Source organism: Musca autumnalis, unplaced genomic scaffold (genome assembly GCF_047663935.1).
Source record: "Musca autumnalis isolate F117 unplaced genomic scaffold, ASM4766393v1 scaffold_3, whole genome shotgun sequence".
In the NCBI taxonomy this organism is placed as follows: domain Eukaryota; kingdom Metazoa; phylum Arthropoda; class Insecta; order Diptera; family Muscidae; genus Musca; species Musca autumnalis.
In genome coordinates, this window is record NW_027411866.1 from 253,079,218 (window position 1) to 253,106,122 (window position 26,905).

At 36.3% G+C, this 26,905-nt stretch overlaps 1 protein-coding gene across 25 annotated transcripts in view; it reads right to left on the reverse strand.

Annotated features, from left to right (window-relative positions):
- Stim (stromal interaction molecule) overlaps window positions 1-26,905 on the reverse strand; it is a 57,123-nt gene that overhangs the window by 15,646 nt on the left and 14,572 nt on the right. For 9 of the 25 annotated variants that reach the window (XR_012411826.1, XM_073977886.1, XM_073977882.1 and 6 more), the window contains exons 2-10: window positions 21,008-21,610; window positions 20,783-20,940; window positions 17,565-17,684; window positions 17,390-17,502; window positions 17,213-17,328; window positions 16,978-17,150; window positions 16,331-16,901; window positions 12,059-12,106; window positions 1,017-1,347 (exon numbers count right to left, since the gene is read on the reverse strand). Coding sequence is in view for 23 of the 25 variants with exons in the window: in XM_073977886.1 (XP_073833987.1) it covers window positions 1,017-1,347; window positions 12,059-12,106; window positions 16,331-16,901; window positions 16,978-17,150; window positions 17,213-17,328; window positions 17,390-17,502; window positions 17,565-17,684; window positions 20,783-20,940; window positions 21,008-21,455 (2,078 nt within the window). In the remaining 2 variants the exon portion in view is untranslated. Of the gene's footprint in view, window positions 1-1,016; window positions 1,369-10,991; window positions 12,107-16,330; window positions 16,902-16,977; window positions 17,151-17,212; window positions 17,329-17,389; window positions 17,503-17,564; window positions 17,685-20,782; window positions 20,941-21,007; window positions 21,611-26,905 lie in introns of those variants that run through there. The other 16 variants (XR_012411825.1, XM_073977883.1, XM_073977878.1 and 13 more) reach the window with 3 other exon arrangements.

Sequence of the window (26,905 nt, forward strand, 5' to 3'; positions counted from 1 at the left end):
TTTCACTTGTACCTTAAAACCACTTCGTTACAGGGAAGTTCGTTATAGAGAAGTTCGAATGTATATTCAGAAAAGAACAAGCATCACATCTTCAACTTTTGGTAGTGGCAAATTCCAATTCCAATTTTGTCATTTTTTGACACAAAACCGTTTTTTATGCCCTTGTTAAAAAAATGGGTTAGTAGGGGGTTTTTATGATCCGACTGTCATTAAATTTTTAATGTGATTGGTCTTCTAGGGCTGAGGAAAAGTACATCTTTTGCAGATGTAATTCGAATAATTCCATTTGTAATTCGTTACATTCCATTTGTAATTCCACTTTGTCCATTTGTAATTCGAATTATTCCATTTGTAATTTGAAATGAAAAAATACAATTTTTTATTTGCATTAGTTTTATGTTCGGAATAATTCGAATTTCAAATGGAATGATTCGAATTTCAAATGGAATAATTCTAATAACAATTGAAATGTTTCGAATTACAACTAATGGCTATATTACACCATATGCTTTTTCACATGTATGTTGTCACTTTCGGTATTCTAATATAAAGACCAGCTGATGTCATACATGTGAAAAAGCATATAGGGTAATAATGCCATAACATATTTCGAATTGCAAGTAAAATGTCTCAATTTACATTTGAAAAAGGTGTATATGTACTTGAGAGTGATAATCACTACATTCTTTGCAGAAGTCAACAAATCCATAGGTAGGGATGAAGGCGAAACATGATTCATTTCTATATCATATCACAACCGAGCCCTGGTCTTAAGAGCGGAACTTCCGAAATAAAAGTTATTGAATCTTCGCACCATTAAATGCCACCTTACAATCTGTGCTAGCTTCAACCACTTCACCATTCGCTTGATGATCAGTAGCATATCTAAATTAGTTAATAAAATTTTGTAGCACTGTGTTACTTTTGAAATTGGACAAAAACACATACAATCTCAATTATTAATTCTATGTTAGCAAACAATAAGTTCTATAGACAAAAAACAAAAATCACTATACCTGTCATTATAGGATGCAGATGATGCACCGGCAACAGCAGCATTACTTGAACTTATGACATTAGCATGATTGCTGGTGACAACCCCACCAATGTGATTGTAAGCTTCCAATGGGGAAGGTGTTGGCAATGGTGTACGTTGTGAGATTGCCGGTGTTGTAACGGCACTTGCACTTATTGTTGCAGTTGGGGCCGTACCCAAATAAAATTGCACAGATGGAGATTCCATATTGTCCTCACTTCCGGACGATTCTTCACGCATTGCATTCGAACTATTATTCATAATGGCAGATCCACTATGGGCCGAATTACGATTATAGCCATCGATAATACCTGGATAAATATATAAGATATCTTGAAACTTTTAATCATTTGTTCCTACTATTTGATATACAAGTTTTTTTTAATGAATGATACTCTAAATATGCCGGCTTAGTAAGCGAGTGTGGGGGGCGGGGTTAAAAAATCTAGAAAACTAAATGCCAATGTTTTGGGGTTAGAAGATGCTGTTGCTTGTTGTTATTTTTTCTCCATGTGATGGATCTAAAACTATTTTACCGGGTCGTTGTACATATACATACACCTGATTAACGAACAAAGGGAAAAGGAAGTGGAGGTGTAAATGGATTCGAAAAATGCTAGCATAACCTGCTAGGACCAACAGAAAAAGTTAGGCAATCAGTTATAAGAAACGATCATCATGTAATATTTGTTTAGTTACAAACATCAAACTCGTTACGTTCTCGTATTATTTCGTTTTATAATGGGATAAGTTCATGAGTTTTTTATTAAATGTAGGAAAGAGATCTGAAGGAGAGAGAGTGAGGAGTTAATAATTTGCATTCATCATGCATCCAACACAAAGACAATTGAACAAACAATACATTTTTAGACACATACACAGAAATACATATGCCCAACAACAATTACATATGTATTAATGGCAAATGAAATAAATTAATGATAGACAGACAAAATTTAACAATTCACCGGTTTCTTACCTGGTCATAAACCCCATCGTTCAGTTATTTTGTTTGTTTTTGTATTCTTTTCTGGTAGATACCAGGTTTTTTGAACTTTGAAAATTCAATTATTTCGACTCTATTTGTCTTGGTAGATTTTTTGCGTGATGGAATGATCGATTAGTTGAGTAAAAATGTAAAATAATTTTATGTATCGAAATATTTTTTTGTAATGATCACTTCCGTCCGTCCCTATTCGTCTGTCATTGTCTATACTTACATCACGAATCCAGTCTATCTTTTATTTACTTTAATAACCCTTCCGGTGATTACTGATTTCATTATACCCTACACCACTATGTGGGGAGGGTATTATAAGTTGGTTTTGGCCAAAAAGTTTGTAACGCATCGAAATAATGGTCGTAGACCCATACTTATATATATCAAAATGAATGTCTCGACGAGCTGAGTCGATCTGGCTATGTGTGTCCGTCCGTCAGTCCGTCCGTCCGTCCGTCTGTCCGTCTGTCCATCTAAACCTTGTAATCACGCTACAGGCCGCAATTATGATCGGATCGTCACGAAATTTTGGATGTTGATGGGGGTCCCGGAGGGGAAGAAGCCTATTGGTGATGGTCGGATAATATTTAGGGGTCGGAAATGGCAAAAAACTTAGGTGGATAAAATGACAACGTTTTTTTCCAAAGCCAATATCTCAGCTTCTGTATGGGGTATACCAAAAGCAAAACCTGACAATGAAAGCAGAAAATATCACCTTTCTAATGATGTAAAGTAGGTGCTCGTAGGCGATCAAACAACGAAGATATCGCAATAGTAGCAAATAAAACCCCAATTTTCATTTTTGCGAATTTAATTATATTGACAAATATCACAGCTTTGGTTGAAAATTTTCCAAAAGCAAAGCCTGACTATGAAAGTAGAAGATCCCGTCTTTACAATGATGCAAACTAGGTCGGCGTAGGTAACCAAATAACGGAGATATCGCAATAGTCGGTAATACATCCCATTTTTCTATTTTTTTGGAAATCACGCTACAGGTCGCAATATTGATCGGATCGGCACGAAAACTTCAGGGTTAATGGGGGTCTCACAGATGAAGAAGCATATTGATTTTGGTGATGGTCGGATAATATTTAGAGGTCGGAATGGGAAAACACTTATTTGGAGAAAAGTCAACATTTTATTTCAAAGCCAATATCTCTGTTTCTTTAAGAGGTATATCAAAAGCAAAACCTGGAAAGAAAAGTAGAAAATATCACCTTTACAACGGTGTAAAGCAGGTTGTCGTAGGTGGTCAAATAGCAAAGATATGGCAATAGCCGATAATGCATCCCATTTTCCGATTTTTTTGTAATCACGCTACAGGTCGCAATTTTAATCGGATGGTCACGACATTTTGGGGGTTAATGGGGGTCCCAAAAAGAAAGAAGCCTATTGATTTTGATGATGCTCGGATAATATTCAGGGGTCGGAATGGGCAAACACTTATTTGGAGAAAGGTCAACGTTTTATTTCGAAGCCAATATCTCTGTTTCTTCAAGAGGTATATCAAAAGCAAAATCTGGCAAGGAAAGAAGAAAATATCACCTTTACAACGATGTAAATTAGGTTGTCATAGGTGGTCAAATAGCAGAGATATGGCAATAGTCGATAATGCATCCCATTTCCGATTTTTTTGTAATCACGCCACAGGTCGCAATTTTGATCGGATCGTCACGAATTGTTTGGGAGTTGATGCGGGTCCCACATAGGAAGAAGCCTATTGATTTTGGTGATAGCCGGATAATATTTAGGGTCAGAATGGGGAAAAACTCATTTGGAGACAAATTCAAAGTTTTATTCTTTGTGAATATATTGGCTTCTAGTAGGGGTATTCCAACGACAAAGCCTGTCAATGGAAGAAGAAAATATTACCTTTACATTGGTGTAAAGCAGGTTGGCGAAGGTGGTCAAACAAGGGAGATACCACAATAGTCGGTAATGCATCCAATTCTTCCATTTTTTGCAATCAAGCTACAGGTCGTACTTTTGATCGGATGGTCACAAAATTTTGGTTGCTTATGGGGGTCCCAGAGACAAAGAGGGATATTATTTTTGGTGGTAGTCGGTTTATATTCCCTAAAAGAAATGTTTACCAGTGAAAAGCTTATGCACAGGGGTAGTGGTGTAGGGTATCACATGGTCGGCCCCGTCCCGACTATAGCCTTTGCTCACTTGTTTTTCTTTAAATTACTTACAATTGTCTTTTATGTTGGACATGATTTGAGGCAAATTTTACATATCGTTATTGAGAAAATTTATGCAATATAATACACAAGATTTAAACAAAATAACAAATTCCACAAATAATGAAACCATTGACGCTTTTCATGAAAAAATGTTTCATTTCGTAGAGTAGCCACCAAAAAGTTTGAAATATACCCATTTTTAAACAAATCATTTATGAAATATAAAGGAAAAGCTTACAAAATAGGAGAATAAAAACTATGTCCCTTACAAATCTTTGGTATCATGCTTAAGTGTTCCACACGCCATTTGCCCGTTTTGAGATAATCGCATTTTAATGTTTTGCGTCACAACTGCCTGGATCTGACTAAAGAAAATATGTATATTTTTGACTTGAATTATTACTAATAGCATATAGAATATATTTGCATAAATATAGAGGAATATGTATTGAAATATAAAAGTTATAGAGAATTTTTAAAAATAGAATTTTGGTCGATTTGTTCCATATCCACACTTATGACACACATGTCAAATATTGTACACCACATGGACCAAAGTGACAAATAATTTGTCCATCTTTGCCTCAATAAATTAAATACTTCTAAATCGAAAATTTAATCTTTGATTTTTGAAATGTGTTTTTAAAATTGTAATTGTTAAAATATTAATTGTATAACTTAAAAAAGTTTAAGCTTTCGCGTCGGAGCGTGGATATCTCGGAGACTAGAGCAGATAGGAGAAAGCAGAAAAATTCAGAAAGAGCATAGCGGAAAACCCTAGAAACCACCTCTATCCTAAAAAGTCTAAAATGGCGTATGGAACACTTAAGCATGACACCGACGAAATGACAAGCACCTTGATGGTGTTCTGAATATAGGAAAAATTTAAACAGCTGCAATTCAAATAAATTAATTCAATGTTTAGGATATAATTCTATTGGTTTAGTGGTCATCTACTTAAATATATTTATAGACATAACTGGTAAACACGTATTAGTACTTCCCAAGAACAACAAATAGTTTTTAATTTAGATAGTTAGGAGATCCAGTGATATCGACAGTAAGTCTGATTACCAACTGTATTCACCATATATGTATTTGGAGTACGAAAGAAGAAAGACGTAGAAAGCGTTTGACTAATTTTAAATACAGGTGAAGGACCATATCAAACGGTGGTCAGGTTCCGACAATACTTTGCCGGAATATGTTATACCCACAACTTTTTGAAAATATAGGTCCATTTACCCGTCAAAAAATTACAAAAAAACTAACAGTTTTAAAGAAAGACTTCACGGGGAATCAATTGAGACCAAACTTATAATCATCGGGATAGTAGTTAGGATATTATAGCCAAAATAAGCACATATTTGTGTTACAAAAAACAAATTTTGGTTTGGAATAATAGTTTTCACGTGCATTCTAGAGTTGAAAATGTTGGAAAAATTCTATAGGAGTACTTCTTTTATTTTTCTTGAAACTCCCAAAGAAATGGGCGGATTTTGCTTTATCTACATTCACACAGAAGGTTTCCCATTGAGGAAAGTTATCGGGTTGTTGAAATAAATCATTAGACTTCTTAAACGGAAATAGAGTTCAAATAAACCGCTTTAACTTATATGCATTATTAAAATATGTGTACATCGCGTAATTATCAAAATCGTTTTGTCCGCATGTGATTTTCATGTACAGCAAGACCATATCTTTTAATTTGTATATATTTTTCGAAAAATAATTTGGACGCTAAGATGTAGCATCGGCTGCATCGTAGCGTTAAAAAAACCTATAAAACATCGCTAAATTGCGCAAAGCTCATACAATTTCGTTCCGCATCCGGTTTTAGTGTCAACATGAAAATCTGTATCGATATATGCCTATTTCAAGGCAATCAGTCAAGAACCGTGGATGTGGCATCACACACTATTTTTGGGATAAAATGAATGTAGTTTCCCTATCAGTTAAGTTTTTAAATCTCAGTTTCCGCAAAAAGGAAGATGCTTCACTAGTTTTTTCATAGTAGTGCAAGCGGCCGATAGAATACGCGATAAAATGCGCTATATTTTCAAATACAATATTAGGTGATTTTCCTACCTTGAATTTCTCCTATTTCGCGTTTTAGTAGATGGATTTTAAGGAGTAATGATTTATTAGATCCGCAACGTAAAAATCCAAAATTTGCAATCATGCACGAGTAAATCGAATACGAATTGTACAAATTAGACCCAAAATTATGATTTTTAGAAATTTGTTCGCACAAAATTTTCGTATTTGGATACAGATTTCTCTGAAGCTGTGTAGGCTACATTCAAGACACATATATCAAATAAATCAGAATCGTGAGTTCTTCATTTCTATATACGATTTTTTGAAAAACGTGTTTGCGGAACGAAATTATAAGAAAATTTCAAAAAACACTTAATATCTGGCTTCAAAATGTCAGCATCATTTAATGGTAGACGCAGATCAAATTTTGAAAAGTTATACATTGGTGGGATGATCCTTAATTATTTGGCTTCTACTTTCACTTTGACAGGAAAATCGGAAAAAATGTGGGTTGGTTTCAACCCATTTTTACCCATTTTTTAACATAAATATAGCCACAGCTTCCTCGCAAATCAACTTTGAAGGCCAATATTTTTTGCCAAGTCTAAAAACATTTCATTTTATCCAAAAGCATTTAAATTGTACAATTTACAACCACTATTCGCGAGTTATAAAGGGGTAAACATTGGCCTCAACGATGTTAAATTTTCAATAATATTGCCCATATACACTCTTTCATACGGGCAAAATGTGCCTCATCGAAATAATGGTTTTAGACCCCAAGTATGTTTGGACGAAATATGTTTCAGGCAATTTGGAGTCGATTGAGCAATGCCCGTCTGTCTGTCAGTCTGTCTGGAGCGCACGATAACTCTCGAATGGATCAACCGATTCGGTCCAAAATTTAGCTTTCGCAATATTTTGCCCAAACATAGTTAAAGTTCGAAGATGGGCTATATCGGCCCACTCCTTCCGATACCTCCACCACAAAAGTTCGAAAATGTTCGGAAAATTTGTGCACAAGATAACTCTTGAAGGAAGTAACCGATTTGATCCATACTTTGCACATCGTAAAATTTCTACCAGACTTGGATGAGGTTCCAATATGGACTCAATCGGTCCACTCCTTCGGGTACCTTCCACACAAAATTTCGGATAAGTTCAGATTAGGACCTGCTCTCGAATCGCCCCCTATACGACGGTACAAGTTTCATCAGGGGCAAGTCCCTTCTTCCTGATAAGCCTGAAAGATGCAAAAAGCCCTTATGACACTGTGTGCGGTTGTTGGAGCTCAAGATAACTCTCGAACGGATCTGCCAATTCGGTCCAATAATTGGCCTTCGTATTATTTTGTCCAAACATAGTTTAAATTCGAAGATAAGCCATATCGGTCCACTCCTTCAGGTACCTCCCCACAAAAGTTCAAACATTTTCGGAAAAATTGTGCGCACGATAACTCCTGAAGGGAGTACTTTGTACATCCTAAAATATCTACCAGATATATATCACGTTCGAATATGGACTATATTTGTCTACTCCTTCTGGTACCTCTCACACAAAATTTTGGATACGTTCACTTTAAGACCTGCTCTCGAATCACTTTGATTTTTGTTGAAGCGATTAGCATTCGCTACCTCCATTACGACGTTAAATGTTTTTTCAGTGGCAAGTCCATATTTCTTGGGAAAGCAGCCCGAAGGTTTTAAAAAAACCCTATGTCACCATATGTGCCGGTCGGAAAGCACAATAACTCTCGAACTGTTCAACCGATTTGGTCCAACATTTGGTCTTCGTCATATTATTCGAACCTAATCTATGTCTGGGTGAAATATTATAAAGTTTGGACCAAATCAATTACGCCCTTCGATTCACTTTATGAAGAATTTTGAACTTTTGAGGGGGGAGGTACCAGAAGTTGAGATACCCATTTTTGAACTTGAGATAAGAGTGGACAAAATATTACGAGTTGCAAAGTTTGGACAAAATTGTAAAAAAATCAAAACGATTCGAGACATCTTTGCGATAGGAGGAAACCCAAGTAGTTAATCAATATCGTCCATATTCGAACTTCATCTTGACTCAAGATTAGACAAAATAGTTTCATCCGTTCAAGAGCTTTCGAGCGAACCAGTCATACAGACATATAAACCAACGACAGAGCTAATTAGACTGCAAATTGCCTGAAATGGTCCAAAAGCATTATTTCAGCACTTTTTTATTGTATCAAACAAAGTACTTTTAAGTAGCTGCCTACAGAAAATTCGTTCAATCTACTGCCAACCTGCTGTTTGTTTCGTTGGAAACAAAAATGAATTAATGGTCAGTTTCACTAAGACGATTCGGATTCAAATTCGTGGGAACCAGTTTTTTGAAAAACTATTTTTTCATTTTTGATTTCAATCAACACAAATTGTATCACGGTGTGCCTTAACCAAATTTAAATGGAAGGTGCTTACATCTGAGGGTTTTTGGGGTTCTTTAGGTTTTCACGATTTTGCTTGGAAACCGCGAGCCCTTTGTAAATGGGCCAAAAGAAAATGGGAAAATTTCGCGGATTCTGAAACAGCAATGTTCATAGACAAGAAAAATAAAAAAAAAAAACAGAAACGCCGGAGGGATTTTTAAATAAATCACAATCAAAATTCATAATTTTAGGTTTTCACGATTTTGCTTGGAAACCGCAAGTCGTATCGAAATGAGTCTAAAGAAAATGTTGTAGCTGTGAAAATTCTCTACAAGACTGACCTTTAGGTTTTTTTCGTAGGTTTTACCATTTTTGAGATATAGAGGTTCAGTTTTATAAGGTGGCTATACATTCAGTGCATTGTCTCAATTTGAACTTCTATATCTCAAAAACGGTAAAACCTACGAAAATATCATAAAGATCAATCTTGTGGAGAATTTTCACAGCTACAACATTTCCTTTTGGCCCATTTACAAAATCGTGAAAACCTAAAGAACCCCTAAAAATGTGAACTTAAATCGCGATTTATTTGAAAAACCCTCCGGCGATTTTTTTGTTTCTTGACATTTCTCATCTATGCGCATTGTCGTTTCAGAATCTGCAAAAACTTGCCTGGTGTAAGCACCTTCCATTTAAAATTAGTTAAGGCGCACCGTGGTATACTACTACATTTGTTTGGTAGTAATTCGAACGAGTTTGAATTCGAAGCGCCTTAGTGAAACAGGTCCTTAACCGGTTTCTAACCCGATTTTTAAATCTAGGCTTTCGAGCCAAATAACCGGCTCCACTCTCTATGAAAATTATACATTTCCATAATCAGCACCATAAACCCTACATTTAGACATAAAATTAATAAAACGGAGAGTTTCGTTGGAGACGCTCCAATTGGGCTTACATTTACAGGTGGCATAAAACTACTGTTACATGGAATAACTCTTCTGATTTTGTTAGAATTTTTTTTTTTTTTTTGAAGATAGGTACGATTTCGCTCTTCACGGGAGCACATATTTTTTAGGGGACAGAGCCGATTACCCCGATTTTTTAGCCGGTTCAAGAATGTTCTAGGAAACAATCGTAAAGAAAAAACTTGTAAAGACATTTGATTAGACCCTCTGTTTTCAAGAAATATTCCGAAAACCTGAGAAACCCCTTAAAAAATAAAAATAAATTGAAATTGAATTGAAAAATTTACCTTTGATCTGAATAACTTTTTTGCACACATGGGATCTATGGTTACTTTTCTTATTTTCTATTTTATAGTTTTAATAGTTTATGTCTCTATTTATGCTAATTTAATATTTTAAGCTAGATTTTTTCTTGCAAAAAGTTATTAGATAGACACAGGTTGGTTTATCCACCATTTAAAAATCTACCACTCAATTTCACATCTTTTCTTTGAAATTTATGTTCAATAAAATTAAGATTGATAATTGCTAGGCCAAATTTTGAATCTGTGGACGTTTCTATTTTTGGCTTTCTACTTTTTCTCCCAACCTCTATCCATATCTATTTGCTCTTGCTCATCTTCAAATTTAATAAATTATGCAGGCCTTTCCTTAAAAAAAATGTATGAGGTAATATTATTCGCATCCACAATAAATTTGTAGGTAATTTAAAATTGTTTATATCATGTCAAGGTAGAAGCTTCCTTATAAAAGCCTAGACAACAGCATCCATATCAAAATTTATACTTTAACAAATATTTGTCTTATGTTATCGCTCATGAACCAACCAACATAAGGCCAGACAATAACCTCTCTCGCCAGAAGATGAATATATCAAAAACATATAAACCTATTTGTTTGGTTTTAAATCACCTTTGTTCTTAAGGAAAAAAAAACGTCTATGTATATGTACATTACGTGCTGTATAACAATTATTAATCAATAAAGTTAAACACAGTTATAATGAACTGCCGCTTATTAAAATGTTTTAAACTTTATGGGAAAATTGTAAACAAATGATATAAAGCTTTAGTCAAACGATGACAATTAATATATTTTTAGCCAGCGAGTTCATTATAACCCCGTTAAACTGTAAATTAATTAAACATAGCAAGATAATAAATTCAATAAACAAATATTTAAATAAACAAAATTTAAAAATTAAAAATAATAATAACAAGCAAACACCGGAAAGGATTTAAAGCATTTCAGAGATACCACACGCACACACACTGTGTAACAGAAAACCAAAACAAATAAACTGGATACGAATTTTGTTTTTGTATTTACAACAGAACATAGAAAAAATACAATCAAATTCCAAATTTAAAACATGTTTTATTATAAAATTTTAAGTGAAATGCTTAAGTAAAATATGTATAAAATAATTATTTTATATGTAAATGTAGAAAGAAAATAAGGCATAGGTACATACAAAGAGAATATTGTACGTTGTAAATAAAAGGGGATAACAAAGACAAACTTAAAAAAAGGAAACTGTCAACACTTAACAGAGGGGGTAATAAACAAGAGAAAAAATTAAACATTTGTTGTATTTTTAACGCTCATTCGGCAAAGAATCTAAAGAGGTTTTTTTTCTGGGCAAACAAACTCATAATTTAACAAAAAACAAAGAAATCAAATGCAAAAATATGACACCTTTCTTTTTGTCGGTAGTAACTACATCAATTCAATATACAGTATAACAAGGTTATAATGGAAAATATTTATACGAAAATAACTTTTATAAGGAAAACGATTTTGAGGTTTCTTTAATTGCCAAACAAATGAAATTAAGAAACTTAATTTGTTTTAAATATGTAAATGTATTTCTTTGGTTTTTATTTTTAACCCATTGACGAAAGTCATTTGATTTCTTTTGTTTGGAACCAGACAATTCATAGGAAATTACTCCAATTAATTCCTTTCTTTCTACAGAAAGAAGCTGTTTATATGACTTCATTATAACCTTGTTCTCATATTGCACTTTTTCAAAAAAAAACCATAACTTAATTAAATATTCCAAATAACAGCGGTGGTGGTTTTGTAACGTATTTTGAGGCGGGAAATACTTCTTATTTATAAAGAATAATTCATGGAAACGGGGGAAAAACTGATATTTTTGTTTATAATCGTTAAATGCCATTTAATGATAAAAAACATGGATTGAAATGATTCGGAAGAGAAGATAGAATTCTTTGATGTCTAATTTTAAGTTTTGTCCACATAAATGCACATTCAAAAAAATAACATTGTGCTTCGAGGGGTTTCATGGGTGTTTGGTAGTAGTAATAGTAGAGATTTTGTTGGATTGTAGTGGTAGGTAGGTAGGTTGATTGTTTCATTCAGCAGAGATCAAGGAAAAGTTTTCAAAATTTATCTTACCTTGAACAGATTCATCATCTAATTCATCTGAGCTGCTTGTAATACGACCTGTAAATAATTTAAATATGTGTTAATTGGGTTGTTGGTTAGCACATATTGATTTTGTTTAATATAGTTTAATTATAATTTTATATAAATTGTTATTGAAAAAACAATTATATGTTTAAGTAGATAATTATTACAACAAAAACGAAATTCCTTTAAATTCTTCAACATTGGAACCAACAATCTTAGTAGCAAAGATTTATATGCTATTTTTTAAGGGAGAATAGATTAGTACCCACTTCATGTGGTCATTATAGAGTTATGATATTTAGTTTCTTCATAATTTAAGTTCCTTCCTGTAAGAAATTAATTTACGTTTTCTGTTCAATGTTAATACCAGAGATGTACAATTTAGAATAATTTGATTCTTAGTAGCTTCCAGATGCATTAAAGAATGTGACCATCCTGTATTCCCGTTTCCTGAATTTGTATTCAAATTAGAGAAATCGAAAAAAAAACAATAAAATATTGGAGGAAAAAATTTTAAACTCGGACTACAGCAATAGCAAAATCTAACGCTACTGGTAAGCATGTGGTGGCGACTAGCTCCATCTTCAAAGATAGTAATTCAACCAGTAAGGAAAGGATCAAAGTCGGGCGGGGCCGACTATATGATACCCTACACCACTGTGAATATGTAAAATATATATGGGAGCTATATCCAAATCTTAACCGATTTCCATATAATTTGGCACATTTATTTCCAGACCGAATTCAGTCACACATTCCAAATATCATTGAAATCGGACTTATATAGCGTATTTGGTGCAGCAAATACGCGAAATCGGCCGAAAATATATATGGAACCTATATCCAAATCTGATCCGATTTCGATATAATTTGGCACATTTATTTCTAGACCGAATTCAGTCGTACATTTCAAATTTCATTGAAATCGGACATATATTGCGTGTTTGGTACAGAAAATACCTGAAATCGGCCGAAAATATATATGGGCGCTATATACAAATCTGGACCGATTTCGATATAATTTGTTACACTTATTGCTAGACCGAATTCAGTCAAACACTCCAAACTTCATCAAAATCGGACGTATATAGCGTGTTTGGTGCAGCAAATGCGTGAAATCGGGCGAAAATATATATGGGAGCTATATCCATATCTGAACCGATTTCGATATAATTAGCCACATTTATTTCTAGACCGAATTCAGTCACACGTTCCAAATTTCATCGAATAGGACATATATAGCGTGTTTGGTAAAGAAAATACCTGAAATCGGCCAAAAATATATATGGGAGCTATACTCAAATCTGAACCGATTTCGATATAATTTGGCACACTTATTGCTAGACCGAATTGAGTCACACATTCACAATTTTATCAAAATCGGACGTATATAGCGTGTTTGGTGCAGCAAATGCGTGAAATCGGGTGAAAATATATATGGGAGCTAAATCCAAATCTATTTTGTTTCCTTTTGTATGTTACATACAAATGCACAAAGACATAATACCCCTTATATAAAACTGTAAATGAGTGTGATTAGCTTCGTCGTGCCAACTCCCCGGTTATCAGGTTCGTAGGTGAGCATAAGCAGAACAAATGGTTAAATCACCTGAAGAGTTTCAACATTGGAGCCGGAATAAGTGAATTTTGGGCAACGGTTAAATCACTCTCCAACCCTGGAAAGAAGAAAGATATGACCTCAGTCACGTTTCGCGACGTTACGCTGACTGATCCGAAGAGGTACGCAAGTTATTTTAATCGAAAGTTTGTCGAGCACCCGTGAGTGACAGGGTGAAGAGAATAGTTGTACTTCGCATTAGATCTTCTGAATCACTACAATTTGCAATGGATGATGTTGCGAATGTCATCAGGAACGCCAAATCATCCAAAGCTTTGCGCCCTGATGGAATCACCATGGTAATGCTGAAACAGCTGGATGAACCGGGAGTCGAGTATCTCACTAAAGTTTTCAGCCTATCGCTAGCCACACATATCGTTCCCGAAGTCTGGAAAATGGACAGGCTGTATGCCAACAAAGGTAAACACACCGACCGCGGTTGCCGCCTGTAGCAAAGACCCTCGTAGTTTAAGCCAGAAATAGCTCCACTCTGTTTGAGGACATCGAGCATATCGGCATATGGAATTCAGAAAGGAGAAGTCCAAGCCCCGTTGAGTGAAACAGGGAGCTCGACAAGGTGGGGTGATATCTCCGGAACTGTTTAACCTCTCCTGTATTCCGTCCCCTGCAGACGGCATTAAGATCGTATGCCGATGATAGTACGATCTTGGCGTCAGGTACCTTCCCTGATACCATTTAATAAAGGCTAAACCTAACTGATTTTACTACCTTTTTCCACGCGAGGAATATGTAAATATCTGCCACTAAATCTACCGTTACTCTGTTCACAACATGGACGGCTGAAATACTGATATTGATCGATGGTGTACGGATTCCCACTAATAACAACCCGAAAATATTGGGTGTAATGTTCAAAAGCATGTTTAAGTCGACCGCGCAAGCCACACAGAAGTAGGAACAAGGTCAAGTCGCTGGCCGGCAACATTTGGGCGCTGATAAAGAAACCTTGTTGACATGTTACTAAGCAAAAGGCCGGTATGTAAATATTAGCGTTACGCAGTTGAAGAATATTCACTGCAACAAGGTGGCTCCTCATGACACCAGTGGACCATCTTCACGAGGGAACATAGGTTTTACCGGTGCATCATCACAACAGGATATTTTCGATGCAGTACCTGTTTAGATGTTATCGCAGTATGTATCCCTGTTACGATTTAATGGACTGGCTTCCCCCACCCTGGCACGTAAGGAAAGGTCTTCATGATCTAGATAGAGATGTCTAAAGGTATAAACGGGAACCTCTAGACCATTGAGCCTATCAGGGGGATTTGGATAGAATTCACATTGATGCAGTCGTGTTAATGCCGTACTCGGGGACCACCCCATCCATGGTAGTAGAGGAACGCCAGTTGCCAAGGCAAACACGAGCGGACGACGCAGTCGCCGAAATTCCTATTGATACCACGATACCAACACATGCACGGCATATGGATTGGGACCACACGACACGCTGCATTTCTAGAGTTGTGCCAAATGAACTATATGGAACTATCAAGTTCAGTACGCAGTTCCAATTGCCCACATCATTTGTAATCACAAACGTTAGATTTTAAGACGTTACTCATACGTTTTGGAACTAATACGGTGAACTAGGAAGTAAATTATCCAAATGTATGCATTATCCAACTCTGATCAGCTAACCCCACTCACCTGTCTCCTGATTCTTTAGGGACGCAATCAGTCCAAGTTGCAGAATTTTTGAATCTTAATACAGAGGAGCCAGAACGTGATAACTGTAATAATACACGAACGAACGTATTTGAGTTGTTACAACAACAACTACACAGACTTTTTAACACCTGAAACCTCCGCACACATCCAATCTGAGATTCCAAGTGGATATTTTTTTAATTATTAGGACCACAACAACAAGACCGTTAAAGTGATAGTCCATTAAGTTTAATAATATGGCAAATGCTTCTTCAAGATACGGAATGACATCTTGGCAAAATGCATTTTTATGTTCATAGAAAAATATTATTCATAATAAATCGGTGAACCCTTCTACGGAACCATCAGACAAATAATAGCTTCTATGTATTATTTTCCACACTTGAAATTTATGTTTGAGTATTGAGTAATAATCATCTCTTCCTATGTTATAAAAACCAACTTAGACTGTAGTTACAATTTTACTGAATGACGAAGCATTTATTCTACAACTCACCTTTACGGTTTCTATGCTATACAATGTAGCATAGGTATGCTGGCCAAAAAAAGCCCATCACATAATTTTTCTTTTTAGATAACCCCAAAAAATTCCTCTAAATCATCATCCACATTTCATTTTTCCATCAATCAAAATATATAGCCAATTTTCTTTATGAGATTTGGGGAGTAGGGGTTAAAAATGTTCTGTCGGGTATATAAATTTGAAAATGAGTATTCATCTAATAGCGTAAAGAGCAACTAGCAACTTCCTTTCCCAAGCATCATAATTCAACCTACACCAAATCTATACAGCGCTATTTTATCAAGTTTATCAATTTAGGGACGGTCACAGACATATTAGACAAGAACATAAGCACACATTTACATTAAATACTCTCTGCATTAAAGCTTAAATAATAAACGGTTCCTAATAACTATGTAAAAAACAAGAAACAATTTCAACTTACCTCTAGAACTTTTCACAGAAGAACCACCATTTCGACCATACAATACACTTTCCAAATACGATAAACCATTGTTATTGACAATATTCATGCCTAGGCATTGTTCAATTTGTTTCCATCGATGCAGACGTTCCTGAAGTTCATTTGTTACCTCACCCAAGGAGTTACGTGCCTCGACAATCGAACGATCAACATCGTCAATACTTTTGCCATGTGTCGAGACAAAAGCACCCACCAAACTGGAACGTTTTTTACGTAATTTCTCACATGCCTCACGGGCAGATTGCAGTTGTTTTTCAGCAGCAACACGTTTTTTCAAATGATTCTTACTTTCCAATTCATATGTGTATTGTAGCCATGATTGGAGTTGGGGTGGTGGTGCCCAACAATTGTCCACCAATTCAATTTCGGCACGTGACAATTCGGTGCGTAACATTTCAATTTCTTTTTTTAATTGTTGTACCTCCAAATCTGAATTGGACGGTGTTAAGGTGGGTACTTCTTTGAGACGTCGCTCTAAATCCATTTTTTCCGTGGCAACATTTTCCTGCTCCAGCCGGGCTCTTTCTAATTCCTAAGAACAAGAAAAGATTTTGGGTATTAAGATAAATATTTCTTGAGGAGAAAGATGGAGTAAAGTTTGTACAAACCTTTTGCATTTCCTGTAAACTTTGTTCGGCTCTTTGTAGACCCTCCATATCTTGGGCCATGCGCCGTAAATGTCGTTTGGCATTTTTATTTTGTTGATAGGCATACCAGCAACCTATTATAGCACTTAAAAGTAAAGTAACTAAAATATAATCTTTCCAGCGAGTACCAGTCTCTGCAATAGAGGGAATAAAAGAATTTCAATATTTAACATTTAAAATGGTTTTGCATTTTTACCTCTTGGGGGTCCGAAAAGTACCACATCCATGGCTTTAAGGGCAATTTTTTGCTTATGTATAGGATCCTTAATACCCAAAACATTACTAACATAGTGCATATTGTTAACAGCCAATCTGGGAATGGAAGATACCAACAATTATTAAAAGTTGCCAATAACACTTAAAAATAAATTACCTTGGCAGAGCTGCACCCGATACTTTATGTTGCTTAAATAATTCCACATATTGCGGCAATTGCACTGATTGAGCCAGCCAATCTGTTGTTTGTTCAATAGTCCAATTGTGAACCTATTATAAATTTCATTTCAAATTGAGTCCTAGGGGGAGAAATTTTAGCAAATAAAACATACCTCCGATCTCAACCAGGCTTCCCATAATTCCTTAACAGAAATATGCATGTCATCATTGAAATGAAAAGCCTTCTGACGTTTTTCATAACCCGAATCGTATTTCAATTCTTCACGCAAGAACTGGAAGTAAAGAGAAGAATAAAAATTAATAGTATTTGAGTTTTATCACTAAATAACATTTTATGAAGCACTACAGCCGCGGACAACTATCCTGATTGGATACTAAACTAGCAAGATCCAGGATTAAGAGGTTGTAGTCAGGAGCACAAGGCCTGTATTAAACGTATATACTGGGAAACGATTTGAGAATGGACATTAAAGTGAATTTAAGCGGAAAAATCAAGAACTTTGGTTTGGGAGGTACCCTAAGGAGTAACTTCGGTACAAATTTCAAAACAATCAAACAGCGCCTTAACTGCACTTAGAGTACATTTTGAACTGTTGTTAGGCAGAAGGTGTTATCCGATATAGACCTTCATGACGTTTGGAAAACATTGTACGAAATGCAAAATTTGGGCCATATATGATACTCAATTCAGTTGTTGTAGCAGCATACGTTTACTGCTGGATTGGCAACCGCTGGTCGAAACGCTTTTGGTTTGGGGGCAATCTGGTACAAAGAAGTCTCCCGTGAGATTAACATCCAGTTGTTGTTGTAGCAACGCAAATATGATCGTTCGTTTATCTTTTTCAGTAAAATGGTTCTGGTTCCTCTGTGCCCAGGTTCAAATTCAATTCTGGATAGCTGGGCAATTAGACAAATTTCATGCGGGCCCAATACCAATTGATGCGATTGCAACGTCTGGGTCTTAATTGGCTAAAACCACTCGTGTTCGGAGTGGATGGGGGTGGTCTCCAAGTACGGCAGCCCTACTGTTCCTGTGTACTGGCTGCGAAACTACTCCACTGCGAATGTTATTCAAGCCTGCCTGATAGCATCGTTGATCTATAGGCTATCGTTTATACCTTTGGACCTCTCTCTTCAGATCATGAAGATCTCTCCTGACTTGCCTGGTTGGGGAAAGCCTGTGCACTATATCGTGGCAGGGATGCTAACGGCGGTAACACATTGACAATATCTTGTAGTGTTGATGTACAGGTAAAATCTTCGTCTGCTCATGAAGATGGTCCACTGGTGTCATGAGAGGCACCCTGTTGCAGTCCTCAGGGCGGCATTCTGGCAAGTTTAAATAATCTTTCGATGAATAGCGTTAATATTTGCATACCTTACTGGCGCCGCAAAGCTTACCACAGACCGGCCTATTGCTTGATAAGAGGTCAACAAGGTTTCTTTGTCAACACTCTATGTGCTGTTGACCAGCGACTTAAGGACCTAGTTTATACTTCTGATCTTGTCGCAAACAGCTATGGCGCCCCTATCGTGGTGTCGAACTTTACACCAAAAATCTTGGGGTAGTTAGTGGTCGGAATAAGGACACCAATGACCAATATGTTCAGCAATAGCCTCATTTCAGGCGTCCAGGTTGTGAACAGTTAAACAGTTTCGGAGATATCATCCCGCCTTGGGAAACTCCCTGTTTCACACCTCTACGTGTCTTTTACATCTTATTTCTGTATTCCACAAACGATAGTTGATTATCGAATGTTTCAAACACGGCTGGAGGGAAGTCTTTTCTAGGTTCTGTTGTTGGTGCAGCAGCATAGAAACCTACGTAAAAGCATAGGTTTGATGCTGGGTTGGTAGCCGCTGGCATTTCGGCCACTATGATTTCGGGTAAATTCGGTACCAAAGAACCCGTTGCCGTGGGATTTATTGGTTCAGTCCTCGACAGATATGTGTGGATATGGGGTGTAATGATGTGGTGGTGTTTTGCATGTTCGGCAACTGGTTTACTATATCTTATCATTGGAAGGTGTACTGTCTCTAAAATGTTCGGTAATGGCGACAAGAATGAGATCCGCTTGTATGATTCGCCTATGCAGGCATCCTTGCGTGGCTTCAGTAGCGGGACCAACCTGCCAACTTTCCAGGACACTTGTTAAATACTCAACTCCGGATTAATCCTCTAATTCAATCATTTTCGTTGATATCGACAGGGTTTTTAGCTCAAAAAGTCATGTATTTAAACTGCACTTAAACGAAATTTTTGCAAAAATTTTTGCGGTACCTAAAGGATTGGACCAATATAGGCCATATTGAAACCTGATATGTGCCTGAATTAAATATTACGGCATACAAAGTTTGGACCAAGTCACATTTCGAGAGTTATTGCACTATTTTAACGAAAAATGTTAAAATTATGGGGGGAGTTCACCGAACTGACCTATCTTCGAGCCTAAATATTACGAGATCCAGATTTTGAACCAAATCGGGATCTGCTGACCATTGCACCACTATGATACCCTGGAAACTATTTACATATATTCCCACAAGCTCTCCGAAGGGACAAGGGGACTTCTCTCATATCAATGAGTGCACGCCGATTGATATTCCCTAAATGGTATTGGATCTACTTTTTATCGCCGAGTCCGAATGACGAGTCTTACGACACCACCTGTGGAAAAGTTTTTCAAAGACTCTGGAAATGTAAGACAGCATTACAATGAGAGGATTTGCCAACGCCGAAAATGTTGATGTTCTGGTCAGGGATTGAACCGCAGATCTTTTGAGTGCAAAACTGACGTGCTTACCACTGTACCCCGGTGGCTGAAAACAATTCACTATGATAAAAAACAAACCCAATTTCGCATACTTATAGGGAATATGATCGGTGAATCTAGACCGGTAATGATGCCAACTTTTGCAGATGCGGTTTAGATTGCAATGCGGATTAAACTCACAAACCTATTACAGCTGGGCATGTTGTGAGAATTGTCTTTCGATCCTAACCAAATTTGAATTTAATGACTAATAAACTCCACCGCCTAGGGTATCAAAAGGGATCTCCACAATCTAGCCACCACACAAGCTGAACTTTATCAAAACCGCTAATTAAAAATTTTTCCATAATTGTGTTAACCCAAAAGTAGACATGCAGGCAGCAATATTTATTGTTTTCACGTGCCCCCAACAGCAAACTCCTCAAACAAAAGAAACCCCCCAATTCAGAATAACATCAACTTTTTTTCTCATTAACAATAATTAGGTTAGCATATAAAGGTACTTAAATAAGGAAATTCCAAAAATAACTTGGACTACATTTGTGTCATGTGCCTTTACCACTTTAAACACTAAAAATAACAACAAAGACACTTACATCATCTGATTCGCTCAGGTCAATATTGCCATTATCATCGTCATCTAACTGTTGATGTAAAGTTCTAATGGCTTCCATGCCCAGGCGATCTTGGACATTAAAACAATCGATATCATCAGCATGGCAAGCACCATCGGCAGAACCACTTCCTAGAGAGCCTAAAAAATACATGGAAATATTTTAAAATTATAACTAAACTGGAAAGAATGAGAACATCACACTTACTAAATTCATTGGTTACAGCCTGTGACATGGCTTCACTTAGTAGGTTATAGGTATTTTTAGGTTCAGCATGACCACTGTGTGAGGGTTGCTGTTGATACACAGCCGGTTGATGTTGTTGTTGTTGACTATTAATTAGAGCTGCTTGTGATGGATGCTGATGATGTGGTAAACCTCCACCACCTATACCATGGGAAGAATACTGATGTTGGTATTGTTGCGGATGATGATGCTGTTGCTGATTTTGTACAGCGGAGGCTTTTTGTTGCTGTTGTTGTTGTCCATTTTCCGCCACAGCCGGAACCTGTGCTGGATGATGTGAATTATAGTGTCCGCCACCGCCAGCTATTGTGTCACCCGCCGAACTACCGCTACTATAGACTAAACATTTGTGTAAAGTTAGTGTGGTGATTAGTGTAAAGGTAAGTAAAACTTTATTAAAAAACTGCATTCTGTCTTTTTTCCGTTCAATATTGTTGCATTCCTTGTGTCCGACGTACAACACAGCACTCTGGCAAGGCACACAATTTGTTTGTTTTCGTTTAAAATATATTAACTTCTTTTATAAATGGTTAATATAAATTTTAGAGAGAGATTTCTTAGGGGCTGTTGAGAAAAGAAATACAAGAAGAGAGATTATTAAAATTAGAATATATATTTACTTTATAAATGAAGCTATATAACGCTCATTTACTCAAGAAGTGGCATCATTACTCAATAAATGCAAATGATACAGCAGCTCGTTTGCATTATACAAAGGATGGGCTCTCACTTTACTTTATTTTGTTTGTGTAATGATATTTTTAAGTTGCAAATTGAAAATCAGCAAAAGAGCGACGATGTATTTTTCAAAGAATTTACACTTTCCGGTTGAAATGTGAGAAGAAAATGAGTAAAAATTGTTTAATCTGGAAAGACACTTGAATCATATATAATATTCATTTATCTTTAGATAACCGCATTAAGCAAAGAAGTATACAAAATTAGTTTATCATTAATAAATGTCTATGAATAATTTATTTTTATTGTTGCAATGTGAATCGTTGTCGTTGATGTCTGGTAAAGTTAAATATGAGTAGGAAATCGACGGGCACATCATGGAAGTACAAAATGTAACATCATGGGATTTTTGTTTATTTTGTATCATAAGTTGTTCTAGAAACTGGAATGAAGAAACTTATTACCGAATATATGCATATTCAAATAACGATATATTATTAAAAAAGATGATGGAGTATCTGACGATCCAAGTCCATCGATATTTTAGGTTCATAATAACTTGGAGCTTGTTTTTTTAGTTATTCTCCTTTCCACGATAATGAAGAAAAAACTTATATAACAATAATAAGTCAAACACAATGAACTGGGGTGATGAAGGCATTTGGAAATCAAGTACAATCGATGAGGATGAGACGATTTGATTTAATTTTGCATATTCGATTATAAAAATTTGCACTTTTGAAATGCAGTTGTTCATAAGTTATATATAGGAAAATGGAAAACATGATAACTTATGGAAGAAATATATATACAAAAACATGAAAAAATATGCTCACGGTTTTCAATTATATTTTCAGTGAAACAAACGTTGGTCCAGTCTGAATTTAATTTAATTTATTTATTACCACAAAAAGAAGGAATATCTGAAATCTAATTATAAATAACCATTAGCGAAAGTATCATGAACAACCTCCGTGACAGTAAATTAGAAGGGATTCATATGAATTGAACTGAACTGAATCTTTAATCAACCTGCTAAAATTAAATTACATGTAAAAATAAAATAAATAATTAAGCGACTTTAAATATGGGACAATGTACTTTGTTACCTCTCTGTTTTTAAATTTCCGACATAATTTGCATATAACGGTACGCCCTTGCAACAAAAATTTTCAACACATTTTCAAAAATTTTTTGTTTCGCAACAAACTTTGTAATATCTATCTTCGCCTTGGTAAAGAATCTATTAAATATTTTATAGTTTATTTCCCCTCTTCGAGTGTAATCGTGCGCACCATCTTAGCGGACCGAAGGAGTTTACCAATATGGTCCATTGAATGCCCGATATCACCCATTAATAGGGTTGCTGCATTCTTCGTGGAAACAGAATACGGGATTCCACCAATAGCATCCGCACACGCAGTACTTAAAACCAGTCGTTTTTGTTCCAATCCCTGAAATAGTGAGCTTCATGAGTCAGAGGAATATCATAGTCGCGGCGGTGCAGGAAACCAAGCTCGGTCGGTCCTCGAAAACGAATAGAGGGGTATAGTGCTGGCGGAGCAGATTGATAGCTCTACGTTTTGCATGGTCGTTTCTCTTGGATCATACCATATCCCCGTAATTGTCTCCACCAGCAGACCGTTCGATTTCATCACCTCTGACACCGCACTTGCATCAATCATGCATCAAGCTAATTGGATGTTTTCAGAGAGGAGTTCCCTAATTACCGCTTCAGAGATCTGCCCAACCCTTCTGATGATCGGGTAGCAGAAAGGTCGTTCCGATACACCATCACTGCTTCAGCCGCTCGCTATATACCTGCTTCCAGATGCGACTGGAATTTAAATGGTTTGCGGTGAGCATAAACAGAACAAGTGGTAAAATAACCTGAAGAGTTGCAACAACTGGAGCCCGAAAAAAAAGAATTGTGGACAACGGTTAAGTCACTCTCGAATACTGGAAAGAAGGAAGATAGGATATCAGTCAAGTTTGGCGATGTTGCGCTGAATGATCCGAAGATGTGCGCAAGTTATTTCAAGCGACAGTGGAGAGTGGCAGACCGAAGAGAAGAGTACTACGTCGCATTAGATCTCTTCCTGCCGAGGAAGAACCACGACAATTTACAATGGATGATGCTGCGAATGTCATCAGGAACGCTAAATCATCCAAAGCGTGGTAATGGTAATGCAGAAACAGCTGGATCTGCCGGAGTTCGAGTATCCCACTAAAGTCCTCAATCTGTCGCTAGCCACCCGCATCGTTCCCGAAGTCTGGAAAATGGACAGTGTAGTCCCGTTTCTGAAGTCAGGCAAGGGTGACATCAAAGGTGAATCGTACAGACCGATTTCGCTTTTGCCGCCCGTAGCGCTGCACGCCATCTCCACACATATTAGTCAAGGCACTCCACGCTGTTTGAGGACATCGAGCAGACTACTCTCCGGCCAGATACACTACACATTAGATACACTAGACTGAGACTATTGGGTGACTACGAATTCTCTACTCTCACCGAAGTCTCATCAGCAGATCCTGCAACCCTTGTCCGTTTCTCAAAGTCGTGCAAATAGCTTTGGGAAAACAGTGCTATACCCATACAAAATTGAGAGTATCGTTTTTTAATGGGTTTTCTACAAACTAAAAATTTTCTTTCATTTCAATCTGTATTTTTCACGCTATCTACCACACACTATCATCTCCTTCTTCGTCTACTACGAACCCTTCGTATCTATCCCATTATTTCTTTCTAATTTCAGGATGAACACAATGGACCTATGGTCACCGAGTGAAGCGGCTATGATGAATTATGGCCGCGCATCCTTAAACCTAACCTTACCCTCTGGCCAAGTTTGAAACGTTGGATAATTAATCATATTCGTGATACCAGCCGTATGTGGGACAAAAATCCAATAATATGCTTGATCAGCTGTGTCAACGGGCTAATGGACCTTACCAATGCGTCTTTAGACCTGGCAAATTCACCATTGAACAGATATTTCCCCTGGGCAAATCCTGGAGAAGACCGAAGGGATGTAGATAGATCGACACCTACCACCTTTTTGTCGATTATAAAGCTGCCTTCGAGCCATGTCTAAATTTGGTATACCAGTAAAGTTTAATGACTTTAACTGATACCCGGTCCTCGTTTAAAAAAGGAAAGAACCTCTTCAAACAGTACACTCCCAATACAGGTGTCGGACAAGGAGACATACATTCCTGCTGGAAAAGGTTATACGTGATGCAAACGTCAAAAGTAATGACGCAATTTACACCAATAATCATATGTTACTTGCTTATGTTGAGGTGATAGATATCATGGGTCAATCAGTAAAAGAAATAACTGTTAAGAAAGCCGAAAGTGGGTCTGGCGTTACGGCCCAATCTGTGTTGTCGGTGAATATCGAACTGTATAGGCTATACAACGACATCAGTATGCATAGTTAAACGTATCGAGACGGCAGAACTGGAGGGCCAAGGCTTCAATAGAGCAAACAAGTTGAAAAAGAGATTGAAAAACACGTTATTCCAAATTGGCAGCAACAAATAAAAAAATGATGAAATAAAAGTGGAGTTATTTGTGTACGAAACAAACGAAATATCAGCTGGTGGACATTGGCAGAATAGATTTTAAGTAAAAATGAGGGAGGACTTCACAGACTTTTCTGATGTAATATTTTTTGTTAGCGGATTTTACATCCTAATCAGAGAATGACTTCGATCACAAAAAATTTCATCACACTCGTCCATTTACTCGATTTTTGTTCATAACGTTGCTGTGTTTGATCTGCATAGAATGATTGTTTTTAAATAGGCTCGAACAAAACGATCAGGTTTGATGAGTTTTATCCGCACACACAAAGTGAGCGTTTGTGGTTGTGTGTTTTGTTCAGTAACAAGGGATGATCGAACATATGACTCGTTGGTAAACGTTCATAAATCTGATTTTCGTTTTCAATCGAGTTTGCTCTGGCTCAATGATTGTTCACGTGTTCGCTCAACTCAGTGTTTTTTTAACATTTCGGTAAATAGCAGTTAGTTTTTTTTTATGAATTCTCATTGCATAAAATGTAAAATTAATAGGAAATTTGAAACTATCAAATGACTTTACTGATATTTTTATAATATTTATAAAATATTTACTTTAAATAGGATTTGCTGTAGTATGTATATAGTATCATATACTTATATGAAACATAAGAAATTAATTTTAAATTATCTAATTTATTAAATCATAATTTTTAAATCAAATAGGTACATACTTTATTGAAATTAATGTTTGTTGTACTTTTATAAGAACCACTGTTGTCTCAAATCCAAATGTTTTTTATATATATTTAATTTCTACTAATTTATTAATTTTTTGTTTCCTACATACACATTTTAAATATTGTAAATCGAAAATATCCACCATTCATACAATTATTCACTGCAACTCCTTTTTTAACACACACACATACTATTTTCGTCTGTTGTGATTTCAATCAGAATAAATATTCTGAGTTTGAGTGCGATCAAATCACTCACTTCACAAGGAAAAATCAAAATAATAACATTCGCTGGGCTGATCGTCCCGTTGGTAGCAATCAAATATGAGTTCGTAAACAAAGCAATCAAGCGAGCCACTTGAACGTGAACATCCAACTTCATTCAATTCAAGTTAGATCACAACATTTTTTGTGTTTGTGTGAGCGACTCGAATAAACAATTTACAGCCGACGGTCTGATTGAATTGAATTAGTTTTTTGTTATGAGTGTTCGATCATACACAATCGCACTCAAAGCCAGTCTCTGATCCTAATATCATTAAAAGCCGCATGAAATGGACGACCGTACTGTATGTCTTCCAATGATCAAGTACTGCCCGTTGAGTTGGTAGTCGCTGATGTAGACCATTAGCGGCTTGCTTCTAAAAATTTCACAAAAGTTATCCCGGATATTGCGGTGGGGTTTAGATCCTTTGAGTCGTTGTTATTTCTAGAAGCAATAAAGGGACATTTGTGAATGACGAGCTATAATATGCAGAGTGAAATTTTTTTAGAAGTCTCCGATTTTCTTCATACGGAAAGGTTGAAATGAACCCTTTTATGTTGTCTTGCCAAATAATACTCGCACTCATTTTTTAATCAGTTCAATACAAACATGCACATTTATTTGTACCTCAAACGCTATCCCTTCTCAAAC